The following is an 18,516-nucleotide window of genomic DNA, read 5'->3' as shown; positions in this document are numbered from 1 at the left end:
AAGTTGCAAAAGAACTCTTGACTAGGTGTGAGAATTGGGATCACTATCCTTGTCTAATACCCATATATTGACAATTGTAAGGGACCAAACCCATAAAGTTTACTTCTATGCTTGAAGTATGTCAAATAGGCTTAATCAACATCAACCCATAAGTCCCAACCTATCTACTAATTAGTTTAGTAGTAGCTTAGTGTTAATGAGTATCAAATTGATCAACAAGGGTTCCCAAATCATCAATCCAATTAAATCTAATGACTCAAGATCACTCAATCTCTTTTACCAAGGCAAAGAGTAAAGAAAACTACTCCATAACTAGTAAAAATATTTTTTCAAACACTTGGTGTGCACTGTGCACTACTTGGAGACATAGACAAATTGCAAAATAAACTAGAAATTAATGCTACCAACTAACAATCATCAATAATATCAACTCAACTAAAACCATAAAACATGGAAAACATCAATGCATTAAATTGAATTCAAAATTGCCAAGGTTCACAAAATGAGAAATAAAAAAACTAAGGAGAAGAGAAGAACATAGCACTAACAAAGGAACTAAGTAGAATTAGAACTAAGGAAATTAAAATTAAGACAATCGAACTAGAATTAATAAGCTCCAATCCAGAAATTCAAACAAAAGATGATCAAAATAAACTAAACCCTAGAGAGAAGTAAGTGTTTCTCTCTTTAGGAAACAAAGAACAAAATTCTCTATTGTGATTGTTGTGTCTTCTCCCTTGGATGATCCCCTATCATTTTCTCTTCAATTGGCACCAAATTGGGCTTGGAAAGGGGTCCAAAACCCTCTGAGATCGTGAGTCACATGCTCTCATTAATGAGGCACGTTTTCATCAGCTCGCGTATGCGACCAATATACTCGCGTACGCGAGGGCGCACGAAACAAGGTCGCGTACGTAGCTAGAGTGCTTGTGTACGCGAGATAGCAGAAATTTGAGGCTCCAATTTTCTTCATAATTCCTTACTCTAGTATGCTATCCTCTTCACTTTCCATTCCTACCCTATATAACCTGAAATATTTGAACACACCTATCAAGGCACCAATGGGATGAAATAGTGAAATAAAATCAACCAATTAAAGCTTCAAATAACATAATTTTATCGTTCAAGCTCAACTACAAAGGAATCACAAAAACAAGCAAAAATCAGTGAATAAGTGTGAGATATGTTGAGAAAACCACTCAAATTAGTATAAGATAAACCACAAAATTGGGGTTTATCAGTGTGTTCATGTCGAAGTTAATCTGATCCAACATATCGGTGCCATCACCTTTCTGTCCTACTGTGAACAATGGATCATGCTATTGTGCTACTGAGGATGTACCTGGCATGAAGTCCCTAGCAATAGCCGCCTAATGCCCAGCAATGAATGTGGGTGATGGGACATCCTCCTGGGTAGTAACTGGAAGGACCTCTGAGATCTCCTCCTGGCATGCATACTCTGCCTCCTCATCTGCCAAATGCACATCTTGTTGTGCTGGCATCCTTCATGAGCCCAGGCCTTCCAGATTGGCCTATAGATATAATCTATAACGTGTTTCCTAGAACATCGCCTATGATCTGGAGCATCCGGTGGAAGGTATAACACATCCCGATGATTTAGGGCCACCGAGGGAATGTTCGCCGATGGGGCCGCATCCCTCAGCTCAACCAATACCTCATCCCCAGAGAAAAAATGAACAGTACACACTTCCTGCCACCATAATAAATAGTCCTGTATGAGCTGAGGATCTGGGTCACCCTCAATGGTGACCATCCTATGTTGGTGGCCACGGTCCCTCCACATATCATACCAAGCACCGTGTTTTTTAGGCCACCACACATCATCACCCCAGGTCGTCATGAACAAGAACTTATCCACATTGACCAGGCCCTCTTGCCAATGCTAATGACCACCAAGCTGTCTCTTTACCTTGTCCATATAATGGAACTCTACAAAGTGAAAGCACACTAACGGCACCACGGATCTCTATGTACGAATCTCTTCAATGCTCCTAATACATTCAGGTGTCGTCTGTGTAGCTGGGGATCTTTATACGGTGTCCACTGGAACTGGAAATGTGCATAATACTCTATTTAGCACTAGAAGAGTAATTTGTGTATAACATAGAAAAATTCCAGATGTTGTACCTCGTCAAACCTGAGTGCATCCAGACTGCACCGCAAGCTAAGACCTCTATCACGATGGTGGTCCCGACTCTGCTGTCCAAGTCCCGCCAACCTAATAATCAAGAAATTATAGTTAGTTTTTAATATTGCACATTCTTATTATTACAACAAAAATATTAAATAATTACCTTGAAGTAAGAAGAAATATGAGCATATCGTATCCGGCAGGACAGAAAGTCGGGAAACTATGGTAGATCCACGACATGACTAACGGCACGCACTCGACAATGTCCGTCATATTATGTTGGACAGCGCTGCACAATGAATGATAGGTGTGCTATAGCAATGCAGAGCCCCATGACAATCTTTTGCAACTATTAAAGTCCTCCAGAAAGTGACATCCATCTGACAGGGACAAGGTTGGCTGACTTGTCTGTAAATAAGTATCCTCCAATCAACATAAGTAAGTAACATCTTGCATACTGGCCGAGAGTAGCTGCATCAACCCCTGGTGGAATGTGGGTCACCCTGTTCCTAAGCCAAGTCATTTTTAGCCCAAAATTCTGCTTCTTGTCTTCGAGTTGTGATGGAGGTCTATCACTGAGCAAATCCTCAATCCACTGCCATGTGGGATGCCCATGGAACTACTGGAAATCTCTAGTGTAGTTGCCTATCAGGTCACCATCTGTGTGCAATCCAAGATGGTATGCCACATCCTAAAGTATGATATTGACCTCGCCCTACAGAAGGTAGAAAATATGGGTCTCTAGTCTCCACGGCTCCACAAATGCAGAGAGTAAGGTATTGTCGAAGATGAAATCCTTTAGCTCTACTACATGTCCGAACCCAGCCTCCCTGATATAAGGTAGTAGCATGTCAGACAGCGGGAGCCCTAAAGTCACACGACGTGCCAAGAGCAACCGAGGTGACTGTACAACTACTATTCATTAGTCTTCTGTTGCCTATTGCATTTAATATTGCTTTACAATAAAGTAATTATGAATATAACTTAATTAAATTTAAACATGACTCATTAAATAATTTGATGCATATGAATATTACTATACATAAGAGAATGCATTATTTACTTAAGAATATAATTTAATTAAATTTAAGCATGACTCATTAACTAATTTAATGAATAAAAGAATATATTATTTAATTAATAATAACAAATAAAAAATATAATTATTTCATAATAAACTAACACGACAGATAAAAATTATTTTATATGTACCTAATTAAATTCTAATGTTCTACTCTTCTAACAAATCTCATCCAAATAAAAACTAAACATCTAATTAACATATATTGTGGTATCAACTAAAAACTAAATAAATAAAAATATATTAACTAATTAACTATTAAAAATAACAGATACACGAACTGACCTCAAAGTTCATCAGTGGACACATGTCAGGTTGCATTCAACCTGTTAATGTTTTTTGATCGGACGAAACCCCTCGTCCAGCCATGTATGCTTTTCAAACTATCCAAACCTGAAAAAGTTATAATGAATACAAGGATCTCATCTACACACTTTTTATAGCGTTTCAACAAATCTCGGATACTATGCCCACTTTTCCATTACGAGTGAATCTCAGGTACATAATACCCGATTAACGTGTTTTGTGTGTATCCTAGTAGCACCTGAATTGTGTTTCACCGCGTTGTTTAATATCCAAGATACAATGTACCTGAGATGTGTGTTTAACTTGATTTAGGATACTGTACCTGGAATATGATACATAAATACACCTTAAATTATACATTTTTGTTAATATTATATTTAAATATTTTAAATAAGAAAAATCGAAAGACATTACTAATGAAAATTTATATTGGTCATACATTAACAAAGAATTAAAAAATACTTATAAAGATTTGAACTTAAATTCTATTTTTGTATTAATCCAATATAATTGTGCAAGCTTAACAAATAATAAATAAATAAATAAATAAATATATATATAAAACCCTAAAACTCCAATTAATACGATAATGATTTCCAAACTTTTTTTTTTAAATTTCTTAATAAAGTAATAAATAAAATACCATAAATATTAATTTCCATCCTAAAATTCTATGACTACGTTTAGTATGGGGTACTGGAACTAAGACTGAGACTGGAAGACTAAAATTCAATATTGTATTTGGTAGTTAGAGATTATAACTAAAATTTCAGTTTCAAAACACAAAATTTTATTTTCTTTAGTACATCCAGAAAATGAAAACACATGAAACTGAAATTTACAAGAACGATGACTGAAACTTTAATTATATATTGACATATAAAAACTAATTAAGGCTTCTTCTCTTCATTCTTCTTCAACCCCTTTACCCTCTGCAATTCTAACATTTTTAGTGGTATTATTGAATTTCTCAATGGTAAATACCATCCGTTAACAACTTGCTCATACACAATTATTATGCCGAACAAAATGATAATGTAATAAAGTTTAAAGACAGCTTTACCTCGATGCTCCCAAGCCATTCCACAAACTCAAGCCTCCTCATTACAACTATTTTCACCACCGACTTGGCCACCACTGTAGTCATCCCGACACCGACACCATTGTTGTCGGCACCAATGGCCTCCTCCAGCGCTCGTGTGATCCTCAGCAAGCTCTCTAAGTCCTTAATTTTCTTTCCGTCTGAGTCAATGACAAAGAACCTCTTCTTTCTCAATTAGATGATAACGATGATGGTGGTGACCAGTGGTGCCGATAAAATTAGGAATGGTGGTATGGGGGAGAAGAGGGATTAAGGTTTATTTTGTTTTTATTTTTTATTTAACAAGGATATTTAAGTAATTTTACTTATTTCAATCTCTATATTTATCCTAAATCAAACAGGATACTGAGACATGACTCAATCTTGTACACTTAACACCAAACACAATACAGAAATATAATTTAGCCTCTGCTTTTCATTCTTTGTATCCCAATCTCTATCTTTTAGTCACAGTTTACCTTCCAAACATAGTCTAACATAACTCATGGACTTATCTCTATATTTCAAAGACTTTATCATTCACAAAAATGTATATTATTCATGTTCTTCCTTCATATGAACTTGCAGCAATGATGGAATGTCGAAGTATTTGTCGCATATACTATATTTACTTAGATTATAAGTAACTAGATTATGAGACTTGCCCTTATGGTTGCACAAATTTTTTAAAATAAAAATTTTCTATCACATTATTATTATTATTATTATTATTATTATTATTATTATTATTATTATTGTGAAGGATTTTTTTTCTATTAAAAATATTTAGAATATATTAAGATATAACTTTTTCTAAAATTAATTCCAAATGGAGAATAGTGACAAAAATTGAAAATGGAAGTATAGTTTAGCAACCACTACAACATGTCCAATTAAAACTGATTGGCCCAAAAAAAGTAGTTGATCCATTAGCAAAACATATTAAACTAAAAAATTCCTTTTGATTATGCATGCTATTATGACTTATGAGACAAAGCTCTAAAAAATTATGCCGATATCAGTTTTTTAGTTGCATCAACTGAAGCTGTCATTAAATTTTCTCTATCACGCATCATACAAAAAAGCATAATACCTAAGATTTGTTGTGACTAGGATAGGATAAGAATGGATGTCCATTTAATGGGCAACCCATTTTCTATGTTGAAAGAGAAAGTCCTTAGGATGAAGCAAAATAAACGTAGTTTGAAAAGCAAACTTCTGTACGCCTATAAAAGCATGATCTGAGGCAAGGGAATATACCTCTCTCTTTACGTTCTAATACTTCTCTCTCTTTATATATATATATATATATATATATATATTACAACATATAATATTAGTAAATACATATATGAATTATTGTTATTGAGCCAATTAATACTAGAGTCTTCTATTTATACATCTTTATTTTATATTTAGTATATCTTTATTTATTTTACAGCACGTTATCAGCATGAGACTCTGATCAAATTTTTAGGAAGACTCAGGTAACAAATTTTCATTATGTCGAAGCTCTCTCATCTTGAATTCAATGCTCTTGATATATCTAGAAACAACTATTTATCATGGATACTAGATGCTGAAATTCATCTTGATTCAATGGATCTTGGAGATACTATTAAGGCTGAAAATAATGCATCCCAGAAGGATAAAGCCAAAGCTATGATTTTTCTTCGTCGTCATCTTGACGAAGGATTGACAAATAAATATCTCACATTAAAAGATCCTACAGATCTTTGGAAAGACCTTGAAGAAAGGTACAATCATAAAAAAATGGTGATACCTCCTCAAGCCCGATATGAATGGACGCACTTGCGCCTACAGCATTTTAAATCCATAAATGAATATCATTCTGCAATGTTTTGAATCACCTCATGAATGAAATTATGTGGAAAAAATATAACTGATCATGATATGTTGGAAAAAACTTTCTCAACCTTCCATGCCTCGAATGTGCTCCTACAGCAGCAGTATCGAGAAAAATAGTTTAAAAAATATTCTGAGTTAATTTCTTGCCTTCTTGTTGCTAAACACAACAATGAGTTGCTCTTGAAAAATCATGAAGCGCGCCCAACTGGCGCCGCCCCATTTTCTGAAGTAAATGCGGCAAGTTACCCCAGAAGAGGTAAATGACAATGTTTTAATAATAAGAAAAATTATGGAAAGAAAAGAAATTATATTCAAAAGAGAGGATCTCACCAGAAGTGGGATAAAGAAATAAATATTAGGCAAAATAAATCAACAGAGGATAAGTGTTTTCATTGTGGTGGAAAGGGCCATTGGTCACGTACCTGTCATACCCTAAGGCACCTAGTCGATCTTTACCAAGCATTTTTAAAAAAGGATGACAAAGGAAAGGAAACAAATTTTGTTTCAAATGATGCTGAAAATTCCACCAGTCATTATGATGTGTCAGATTTCTTTGAGGATCCTGAAAGAAATATTGGTCATTTGATCAATGATGGAATAGTTTAATATGTGGGATTATTAAGTATCTATGTAAATAAATATTGTAAAGAACTTATTGTTAAGTTTTATTTAAGCTTCAAATGTGATGTATATAAATAATGAAATATTAATGTTTATGAATTTTGAAATCATTAAATGTGTCAACTTTTAAAATAAAATTTTAGTATATGACATTATGTGCAGTGTTTCTTAGAAAAATAATTCCAATCAATAATTCAATTTGACTGTGCATGTATTGCCACTCATTTTATTATTATTTATCTTTGAAGAAAATAGCAAGGATATATAATGAAGATGTATGCCTTGCAGATAGTGCAAGTTCGTACATCATTCTCAAAAGTGATATATATTTTACCCATCTTGTGCCAAAAGCGGAATACATTAACACTATTATTGGTTCAGGCAATGTGATTAAAGGCTTCGGAAGAGCTATAATTTTGTTTCCCGGAGGAACAAAATTCATAATAAATAATGCACTATTGTCTACTAAGTCTCTGAGGAACTTATTGAGTTTCAAAGATATTCGCCAAAATGGATATCATGTTGAGACAATGAATGAGGGAAATCATGAGTATTTATGTATCACAACTCATGATTTAAATAAAAAGGTTATATTAGAAAAGTTGCCCTCACTTTCATCTGGGTTATATTATACCAAGATTAGTGCAATTGAATCACATGTCACTGTAAACAAGAAGTTTACTAGCCCAAATGAATTCATAACTTGGCACGACCGATTGGGTCATTCGGGAACAACCATGATGCGAAGAATTATTGAAAACTCTCATGGACATTCACTAAAGAACCAGAAGATTCTTAAATCTAGTGAATTTTGTTGTGCTGCATGTTCTCAAGGGAAGTTAATTTTAAGGCCATCACCAGTAAAGATTGGATTTGAGTCTCCTGAATTCCTAGAAAGGATTCAAGGTGATATATGTGGACATATTCATCCACCATGTGGATCTTTTATATATTTTATGGTCCTGATAGACGCATCTTCGAGATGGTCACATGTGTGCTTATTGTCTTCTCGCAACCTGGCGTTTGCGAGATTACTGGCTCAAATTATTCGATCAAAAGCACAGTTTCCAGAAAATTCAATCAAAGTAATTCGTTTTGATAATGCTAGTGAATTTACTTCCCAAGCATTTTATGCTTATTGTATGGCTAATGGAATAAATGTTGAACATCCAGTAGCTCATGTTCACACATAAAATGGGTAAGCAGAATCACTTATTAAACACCTCCAATTAATTGCTAGACCCTTACTTATGAGAACAAATCTCCCAACCTCAGTTTGGGGGCATGCTATTTTACATGCCGCAGCACTTATTCGTTTGAGGCCAACGAGTTACCATCAGTTCTCTCCTATACAATTAGCTTTTGGCCAGCAGTCAAATGTTTCCCATTTAAGAATATTCGGATGTGCGATATATGTTCCCATTGCACCACCTAATCACACCAAAATGGGACCCAAAGAAAATTGGGGATATATGTTGGATATGATTCTCCCTCTATAGTGAGGTATCTTGAGATACAAATTGGAGATGTATTTAAAGCCCGGTTTGCAGATTGTAGTTTTGATGAATCAAAATTTCCAACATTAGGGGGGAGAGAATAAGCTTCCTGAAAAGGAACTTAATTGGAATGCATTATCGTTTATGCATTTAGATCCTCGATTAGGGCAATGTGAACTAGAAGTTCAAAAGATTATATATATTTGCAAAGAATAGCAAATGAATTTCCTGATGCATTTTTTGATACAAAGAGGATAACTAAGTCTTATATACCAGCGAAAAATGCCCTAATTCGAATTGATATCCCAGTTGGACAAATTGCCACCGAAGCAAATACACGCCAGAAGCGTGGCAGGCCTGTCAGTTCCAAAGACAAAAATCTTCAAAAGAGAAAAGAGGTAAATATTATTCCTGTTGAAAAAGACATAGTAATGACACCTGTAGTTGTCCAAGATTCTGATATAGTTTTAACGCCAGAAGACGTTTAGGTACCTGAAAATTGTGAAAATGATGAGATCTCGATAAATTATGTCTTTACAGGAGAGAAATGGGACCGAAATAAGACAATTGTCAATGAAATATTTGCATAAAATGTGGCATTAAATATCATGCATGAAAGTAAGGATCTTGAGCTAAGATCAGTTGAAGAATGTCGACAAAGAAATGATTGGACAAAATGGGAAGAAGCCATGAAGGCTGAATTAGACTCACTTGCAAAACGTGAAGTTTTTGGACCTGTAGTCCATACACCTGAAGATGTAAAACCTGTTGGATACCGATGGGTATTTGTGAGAAAACGAAATGAGAAAAATGAAGTTGTGCGCTACAAAGCCCGATGATGCGTGAGCATCTTATCTATCTTTTCCTTGTGAATTTGCACTTGAATTGCTAAGTTTAATCAAAATTTAAATATCTTTTAGCTACTATGGATGCTACTTTGATTTGTGCACAATTCTATTTATTTCAGGTAACATTCGGAGGGATTTGACGGAGTTTTGTAGCAGAAAAGGGAGAAAGCAGATGATGCTGTCAATCATGACCTCTCTGCACTCAAACCAGAATAACTTGAGCTACAGAAGTTCAATCGATGTGATTCTAGCGGCATTGGAAAGCTAACTTCCAGAGCTTTCCAATGATATATAATAGTAAACATTTCTCTTCCATCAACCTCTGCATCCTCCACGTTAAACTGGGTTCCTGCCAAGTTCAGCGTGGATTTGAGAACTCCCAGGGAAGCACTCGCTGCCTTCTCCACGCTGAACTTGAAAAAAATCCAAGTTCAGCGTGGATTCAAAGGAACACGTTAAAGACCACACTGCCTTCTCCACGTTGAACTTGGAAAAAGCCAAGTTCAGCGTGGAGCTTAATGAATCCAATGGTCCCCACGCTCCTCAAGCCCAGCACGGATCAATCAAATTAATTTTGATTCAACTTTTATTTTATTTACAATTAGAAAAAGATATTATTTTAGTTTTAGAAAATATATTTTACATTAATTAGAATTAGATATAAAAGGAAAAAGAATCAGCCCTTCGGGCCTCTCTTCTCTCCGACCTCATTCTGCACTTTACAGTTTACCTGAATCCTAGTTTTTCTCTTTGAACCATGAGTAACTAAACCTCCATTGTTAATGTTAGGAGCTCTGTCTATTGTATGGATTGATACTATTATTTTTTTTATTTTAATTCATGTACTGATTTATAATTCAAGAATTGTTTTTGTTCTTTATATTATGAATTTGGGTGGAACGGAAGTATGACCCTCTTTCTAATTGAGTTCTTGTATAACTTCGAAAAGCTCTTTACTTGAACAACAGCTTGAAAACATATCCTCCTAAATTTCTAATTATCTAGACTTAACGGGATACGTGACATATAATCCTCTTATATTTGGATAATTAGGATTTCTGTGGCATATAAACTAGAATTGAACTTCACCCTCTAATTGGAATTAAGTGACCAAGGAATTGGCAGTTGATGAATTTTATAGGAGACTAAAAAGGTCTAAGGAATTAGGGTTTAGTCACATATAGTTTGCCATGAATTAATTCTTGTATGATTAAAATATTTAGTAAGAAAAGTCAATCCGGAAAATAGATAACTCTGAAGCCTTAACTGTTTCTCTATATATTATTCACATCAATTTTACTGTTTGTTTCTGATATTCTGAAATTACTGTTTATGCTTTTGAACCTTCAACACCATTTTCTATTTGTCTAACTAAGTAAATCACTTAACCATTGTTGCTTAATCCATCAATCCTCGTGGGATCGACCCTCATTCACCTGAGGCACTACTTGGTACGACCCGGTGCAATTGCCGATTAGTTTGTGGACTTTAAATTCTGCGCCACCCGACTTGTGGCACAAGGTTTTTCACAGAGACACGGTATAGATTATGAGGAAACATATTTCCCTGTAGTGGATGCAATAACATTGCGTTATTTGATCAGTTTATCCGCATATCATAAATTTCATATGCATTTAATAGATGTGGTAATGATGAACCTCAATTTTAGAATTTATTTTGTGTAGAATTTGGAGGGTTCTATCAACATTCTATCACACTTATCCATGTAAAATGCATAGTTTTATGTTTCCTTCCTAATTTTGCTTGATGGTTGAAAACATGTTTTTAGGCCTTAATTATGCTATATTTTTATCTCCCTCTACTACTATTCGATGCCGTGATCCATTTGTTGAGTGATTTCAGAGTTTATAGGGGCAAGAATGGTCTAGAAGAGAGGAAGGAAGCATGCATAAGTGGAAGGAGCATGAAAAATGGAGCTTTGGAGCATTGGCATCGACGCGCACGCGTAGCCGACGCGCACGCGTGGGAGCTGGAATCTGGGATTGGCGCACAAACGTGGACGCATACGCGTGGATCGCAAAATTCCAAACGACGCGTACGCGTGACCTACGCGTACGCGTGACGCTCGGCGCGTGACTTCTTTGATTGTTTTCTAGCTCTATTGTTAGTTAGGATTAATCTTTTCTTTAATACATCTTGTTGTCATGAGCTCTATGCTTCTTCCATTGAATGACACGTTCACTACCGGATCCGAGTTTAGCCCCTTTTGATCCGAAAATTGAGAGAACTATCTCACATCTTAGGCAAGCTCGAAGACGGTTGGCCCTTGGAGGTGGTGAAAGGGTTGCTACCAATCACCAACCTTTTCCGAGGGTGAATCGAAAACGTCATTTGAGGAGGAAACCATCTATTCTTCCATCGATACTACTAATTTTTCTTCTATTAATCTAGCTACCGAACCGATGGGCACTCCAAGGAGAGTCACTCTTAAAGAAGCCGGTGCTCCGGACTTTGTTCTTCAACCGCTTCAAGTGCGTCATCCGGAGTTAAATGCTAATTTTGAACTCAAGACCGCTTTGATTCATCTTCTACCCAAGTTTCATGGACTCTCCGCCCAAGATCCTATTAGACACCTTAGAGACTTTCAAGACGTATGTTCAACAACTAGGCGGGAGGGTTCCGATGAGGTTGCTATTTGGTTGTTTGCCTTCCCGTTCTCTCCAGAGGGAAGAGCCAAAGAGTAGTTCTACACTTTGCCCGATGAAATTGTTAGTGATTGGAATTTGCTTAGAAGGGAGTTCCTAGATAAATTCTTTCCTCCGGAGGTGACGGATAGATTGAGGAAATAAATTTTATGCATTGTCCAAGGTGAAATGGAAACTCTATACGAGTATTGGGAACGGTTTCGGAGGCTTCTTGACTTATGCCCGCACCATATGATTGACACCCTAGTGTTGATTAGCAATTTTTGCCAAGGAATGAAACCACAAGACAAGATCCTTTTGGATGCCTCAAGCAATGGTTCCTTGACAAAGTATAGAACGGCGGAGGAGGCATGGCAATTGATCACCGATTTGGCCGAGTCCACCCAACACACGAGATAAAGAAACAACCATCCAAGAGCTATAAATGAAGTTTCTACTAGTGGTGAGACCACCGTCCTTACCCAAACCTTGAGAGAGATGACAAATATTCTTAAGCAACTCCAACTTAATCAACAACAACCTCCACCTCCTCAACAACAATAAAGTCAACAGTTGGTCCCCCAACGAGCGTGCAAAACTTGCTCTTGTTACTCCTATTACACCGATGAATGCCTAAGTCTCCAAGAAGATAATACCTTGGTGGCCACTAATGCCTACTACAATCGTCCAAACCAAGGTTATCACCAACAAGGAGGCAACTATAATCAAGGGAGTAATTTTAATCAAGGTTGGCAAGATAATTCCAACCAAGGATGGAGGGACAACTATAATCAAGGAGGAAGGGACAACGGTGGGAATCAAAGATGGAACAACAACAACCAACAAAACCAATACCAACAAAATCCTCCATACCAAAACCAAAACCAAGGAAGAGCCTACCAAACCTACCAACCACGTCATTAAAGGCAAGCACCTCAATTCAACCAACCACAAGCCCTCCAAATCACTTATCCTTCTTCTTCCTCCAACCAAGATGAAACACTCCGCTCCATTCTCCAAAGTCAAAAGGAGCTTCAAAGCACACTCACCTCAAGTCTTACCGGTCTTACCTCTACCATCCAAGCCCTTCTCTCCCGTATAGAATCGACCACTCAACCCTCTACCTCTACCACTCAACCCCCAAGCTCTAGTGCCTTACCCTCTCAACCTTTACCCAACCCCAAGGGTGGCATCAATGCCATCACCTTGAGGTCCGGCACCAAATTGTAAGAGAGGAGTCATGAAGAGCCAAGTCCAATAGAGGTCACTCAAGATGAGGATATGGTTGAGATAAAAGAAGTCGAAGAGAAGAATGAAGCTCAAGAGGAAGTTGAAGAAGTGATTGCTCAACCAAGGGGTTGAATTCCTAAGGATGGAAAGGCCTTGCAAGAAGCTACTCCAATTCCATTTTCCACATTGGCAAGGAAGACCAAGAAGCGAGTTGAGTTGGAAAGGTCTTGCTAATTTTCGTAGTTGGTATAGCGGAGGATGTTCTAGTGAGTATAAAGGGATTGGTCTTCCCAATTGATTTTCATATTCTTAAGATGCCCCCTAGTGATTTCGGGAGGACATCATCTATTTTGCTTGGGAGGCCGTTCTTGAAGACCTCCCGGTTCAAATTAGATGCGTTTTCGGGTCCTACTTGTTTGAGATCGATGGAAGAGAAGTGAGCTTTAATCTGGATGAAGTCATGAGACACCAATCGGAGGATCATTCTATCTTCTGGTGTGATTTGATTGATAATGTCGTGGCCGAAGTCCACTGTTCATACCCTGGGTCGAGCTGTCCGATCCGGGATGTTTAGCAACACGGCGACCGACCTCTTCAGGTCCGACTATCCGATCTCTTCTTAAAGAGATCGGCCAAATCAATAGAAAAGCCCAATAAAGGGCCCAAATAGAGGAACACGACCCAAATCCAAAGGCAATTCAAGCCTATAGAGATAAAGGCAGTTCCCTTGAAGATAAGCTGACTTTACTTGAAATAAGATAAGATAAGAAAAGATAACTAACTTATCTTATCAGAAAAATCAGCCCACACTATTATAAATACACTGGAGCATCCAAGTATAACTCATACTCTGATTCTACATAAAACCTGCTTAATACTCGTGCTAACTTAAGCATCGGAGTCTCTTGCAGGTACCCCCCCACCCTCCGGTGACCAAGGATCAGCAGTGCTGTAAGTCCAGCAAGTCGGATACAACAGCTCCGGCCGCCATCAGCCAGTCGGACACGTTATCTCTGACCAGTATAAAAGATCTCGTCCAAGATCGACCTCCAGTTTCAGGTAACCCTCGGAACATTGGCGCCGTTGCTGGGGAACCTGGAAGTCATCCCACCACCATGGCGGACGGCCATGACAACGACCATGATTCAGATATGGAAAACAGAACACCGCACAAAAACGCGGACACCACACTGAAAGATACCCCGGAATCCAACGGAGATAAAAATTTATCAAATCCGGGAGCAATAGAGGCGCTTCAAGATCGCTTGAAACAACTTGAGAAAGAAACCCAACAACAACGAGAGATCAGAAAGGATCTACAAAGAGAGATACGGCGACGCCAAGAATTGGAAGAAAAACTACAGCAATTAGAAGCCGATCTCAAATCAAAAACCCCTCGGACTACTCCTGAGGAAAAGTCACGCAAAGAACAAGATCCATTCACAAGGGAAATCATGAAAACCAAAATTCTAAAAGACTTCAAACTCCCGGATATGATTTTGTACGACGGCACCACAGATCCCAACCATCATCTCAGCAATTTCAGAAGCAGAATGTACCTTACCGATGCCTCAGATGCTGTTCGCTGCAAAGCTTTTCCAACAACTCTCACGAAGACAGCAATCAGATGGTTCGACAACTTACCTCCAAAGTCCATCTCAAACTTTGACGACCTGGCCAAAAAGTTCCTGGCTAGATTCTCCATCCAGAGGGATAAGGCCAAGCACGCCCCCAGTTTACTGGGGATCAAGCAAGGAGATTGGGAGAGTCTCCGCAACTACATGGAAAGATTCAACAAAACATGCATGGACATACAAAGTTTACCAACAGAGGCCGCCATCATGGGACTCATCAATGGCCTACGAGAGGGACCTTTTAGCCAATCTATATCAAAGAAATACCCTACCTCCTTAGACGAAGTACAAGAGCGAGCAGAAAAATACATCAACATGGAAGAGAATGCTCGGCTGGGAGAAACCTCAAAATCTGGGGCCCCCTATCGAGACAAAGACAAGGAATCCAAAAGGAAAGAAGATCGACAAGGGGAGAAAATAAAAAAATACCATAATTACACTCCTCTCAAGGTATCCCTGGTCGACGTATACAAAGAAGTCTGTCATACGGAGAAAATTCCCCCAGCACGGCCACTTAAAGGCAAAAGAGGAGGAGGAAACCGGAAGGAGTATTGCGAATACCATCGAGTCCGAGGACACTCCACCAACGAGTGCTTCGACTTAAAGAATATCATAGAAAAATTGGTGAGAGAAGGAAGATTAGATCGCTTTCTGGCTACCCGAGATGATGACCAAAGAAAGAGACGAAGGGACGAAGATGACGGACGAGCTGAGCGATCACCTCGGACACCAGAAAGACACGCCCACATGATACACGGGGGATTCGCAGGAGGCGGGATCTCTAAATCATCCCGAAAAAAATATCTCAAAGAAGTATATCATGTCGAGGGAAAGGAGGAAGCACCCGACATCCCTGCGATAACATTCACTAAAGAGGACGCATCCGGCATCACCTCGGGACACGACGACCCCATGGTCATCACTATTATACTGGCAAACGCCAACCTACACCGCACATTAGTAGACCAAGGGAGTTCTGCCGACATCTTATTCAAAACAGCCTTCGACAAACTCGGCTTAGACGAAAAGGAGCTTAGAGCATACCCGAATAGTCTGTTCGGACTAGGAGATACCCCGGTATAACCACTAGGATACGTATCGCTACACACAACCTTCGGAAAAGGGAACCAATCCAGGACCCTCAAGATAGACTACATCGTGGTCGACGTAAGTTCAGCCTACAATGCCCTAATAGGTCGGACAACACTCAATCAACTCGGCACAATAGTCTCAACTCCACATCTATGCATGAAATTCCCAACTACAGAGGGGATAGCCACGGTAAAAGCAGATCAAAAGATGGCACGCCGTTGTTATAATGAAAGTCTAAACCTCAGAGGCAGAGGAGAAGAGTTTCATACAATTGAGCTTGGCGGAGTTCAGCGACGAGGAGAACTCCGTCCGCAGCCGAAAGGCGAGATAGAGAAGGTTCAGATCGGAGACACCTCGGACAAAACAACTAATATCGGAACGATCCTAAGAGGAGACTCAAAAGAATTACTGATACAATTCTTACGCGATAATGTCGATCTCTTCGCATGGAAAGCCGCAGATATGCCGGGTATATACCCCAAGCTAATGTGCCACAAGTTGGCGGTCTATCCGGGATCCCGGCCGGTGCAACAGAAACGAAGAAAACTTGGGCCAGAGCGATCCCAAGCGGTGGAAGAGCAAGTACAGGCACTACTGGAGGCAGGATTCATAAGAGAAGTCAAGTATCCATTATGGCTAGCAGATGTCATCTTGGTGAAAAAATCAAATGGGAAGTGGCGAATGTGTACCGATTACACCGATCTCAACAAAGCCTGCCCAAAAGATCCTTACCCACTCCCAAGTATCGACGCTCTGGTAGATGCTTCCTCCGGATATAGATACCTCTCGTTTATGGACGCATACTCGGGATACAACCAAATCCCCATGTATCCACCAGATCAAGAAAAGACCTCGTTTTTAACGCCAAAAGCAAATTACTGCTACATCGTAATGCCTTTCGGTCTCAAGAACGCGGGAGCTACTTATCAAAGGCTGATGAATAAAGTCTTCTCAGACCACATTGGAAAGATCATGGAAGTCTATGTGGACGACATGTTGATAAAGACACAAAGTGAAGATACATTATTGTCCGACCTGGCTCAAGTGTTCGACACTATAAGGAAGCACGACATGCGACTTAATCCGGCAAAATGCACCTTTGCGGTAGAAGCAGGCAAATTCCTAGGTTTCATACTCACACAAAGAGGAATTGAAGCAAACCCGGATAAATGCCAAGCCATACTCAACATGAAGAGCCCGACTTGTGTCAAAGAAGTGCAGCAACTCAACGGGAGATTGGCCGCCATATCCAGATTCTTAGCAAGGGCAGCGATAAGATCTCTCCCCTTCTATGCTACTTTAAGGAAGGGAAAACAGTTCGAATGGACGACAGAATGCGAACAAGCCTTCCAAGACTTCAAAAAGTTCTTAGGACGACCGCCTATCTTATCTCGACCACGAGAAGGAGAACCACTCGTACTATATCTCGCAGTAGGAAGCCGAGCAATAGCCTCAGCACTAGTCAGAGAAGACGAAAGAGGGCAACAACCCGACTACTTCATTAGCAAAGCACTACAGGGATCCGAACTGAACTACCAGAAAATAGAAAAGTTTGCCTATACTCTCATTCTAACATCTCGACGACTTCGCCCGTACTTCCATGCTCACACTATTAAGGTTCGAACCAACCAGCCCATAAAAGGAATATTACAGAAAACAGATTTAGCAGGCAGAATTTTACAATGGGTAGTCGAGTTATCAGAATTCGACCTCCAATATGAAGCTCGGACGGCCATTAAATCACAGTATCTAGCCGATTTTATCGCAGAATTCACAGATGCCTTGGAGACCGCCACAGAATGGAATCTCTACGTAGACGGTTCTTCAAATAAGACTGGAAGCAGCGCAGGCGTGATAATAGAAAGCAACCAAGGAACCCAAGTCGAGCTCTCCCTCAAGTTCGGGTTCCCGGCCTCAAACAACCAGGCGGAATACGAAGCGTTATTAGCCGGTTTGAAGCTGGCTACAGAGGTTGGAGCTCAAAAACTCAACATTTACAGCGATTCACAAGTAGTCACCTCGCAGATAACAGGGAGCTATCAAGCCAAAGATCCCATCATGAAAAAGTATTTGGATAAAACCAAGGAACAGCTCGAACAACTCGGGGAATATAAAATCTACCACACACCCCGCGAACAAAATGCCCGAGCTGACGCACTCTCAAAACTAGCCAGCACCAAACCAGGGGGCAACAATAGAAGCCTCATCCAGGAAATGCTACAGAACCCGTCAATATCGGAAGAGAAAAAAATCCTAGCCATCACAAGTCAGGACCAAGAATGGATGACCCCCATAATTAACTACCTCAAAGCAGAGACGCTCCCCACGGAGGAAAAAGAGGCGAAAAGATTAAAAAGGGAGGCACAGTACTACACTATTATAAACAACATTCTGTACAAAAGAGGGATCTCAATACCACTACTAAAATGTGTGCCGACTAACAACACAAAGGAAGTGTTAG

At 39.0% G+C, this 18,516-nt stretch overlaps 1 protein-coding gene across 3 annotated transcripts; it reads right to left on the bottom strand.

Moving 5' to 3' along the window:
* Nucleotides 1–451: 451 nt before the first annotated feature.
* LOC112720260 (uncharacterized) lies at nt 452–4,875 on the bottom strand. Of its 3 annotated transcripts, none has more exons than XR_003812189.2 (5): nt 4,603–4,865; nt 3,519–3,626; nt 2,316–2,982; nt 2,149–2,239; nt 452–2,070 (listed from the first exon to the last, which is right to left on the bottom strand). XR_003812189.2 is itself a non-coding variant. In XM_072206474.1 (5 exons), exons 3-5 carry the CDS (start codon nt 2,423–2,425, stop codon nt 1,969–1,971), a joined length of 303 nt encoding a protein of 100 aa, XP_072062575.1. In that variant the 5' UTR covers nt 2,426–2,982; nt 3,519–3,861; nt 4,603–4,875; the 3' UTR covers nt 452–1,968. The 3 variants fall into 3 exon arrangements, 2 of the variants coding, with proteins under 2 accessions (XP_072062575.1, XP_072062576.1); XM_072206474.1 differs by having other exon boundaries at nt 3,519–3,861; nt 4,603–4,875; XM_072206475.1 differs by having other exon boundaries at nt 2,316–3,056; nt 3,519–3,861.
* Between the last annotated feature and the right edge of the window lie 13,641 nt (nt 4,876–18,516).

This window comes from Arachis hypogaea, chromosome 11 (genome assembly GCF_003086295.3).
Source record: "Arachis hypogaea cultivar Tifrunner chromosome 11, arahy.Tifrunner.gnm2.J5K5, whole genome shotgun sequence".
In the NCBI taxonomy this organism is placed as follows: Eukaryota; Viridiplantae; Streptophyta; class Magnoliopsida; order Fabales; family Fabaceae; genus Arachis; species Arachis hypogaea.
This window is presented reverse-complemented; position numbering and strand designations above follow the sequence as displayed.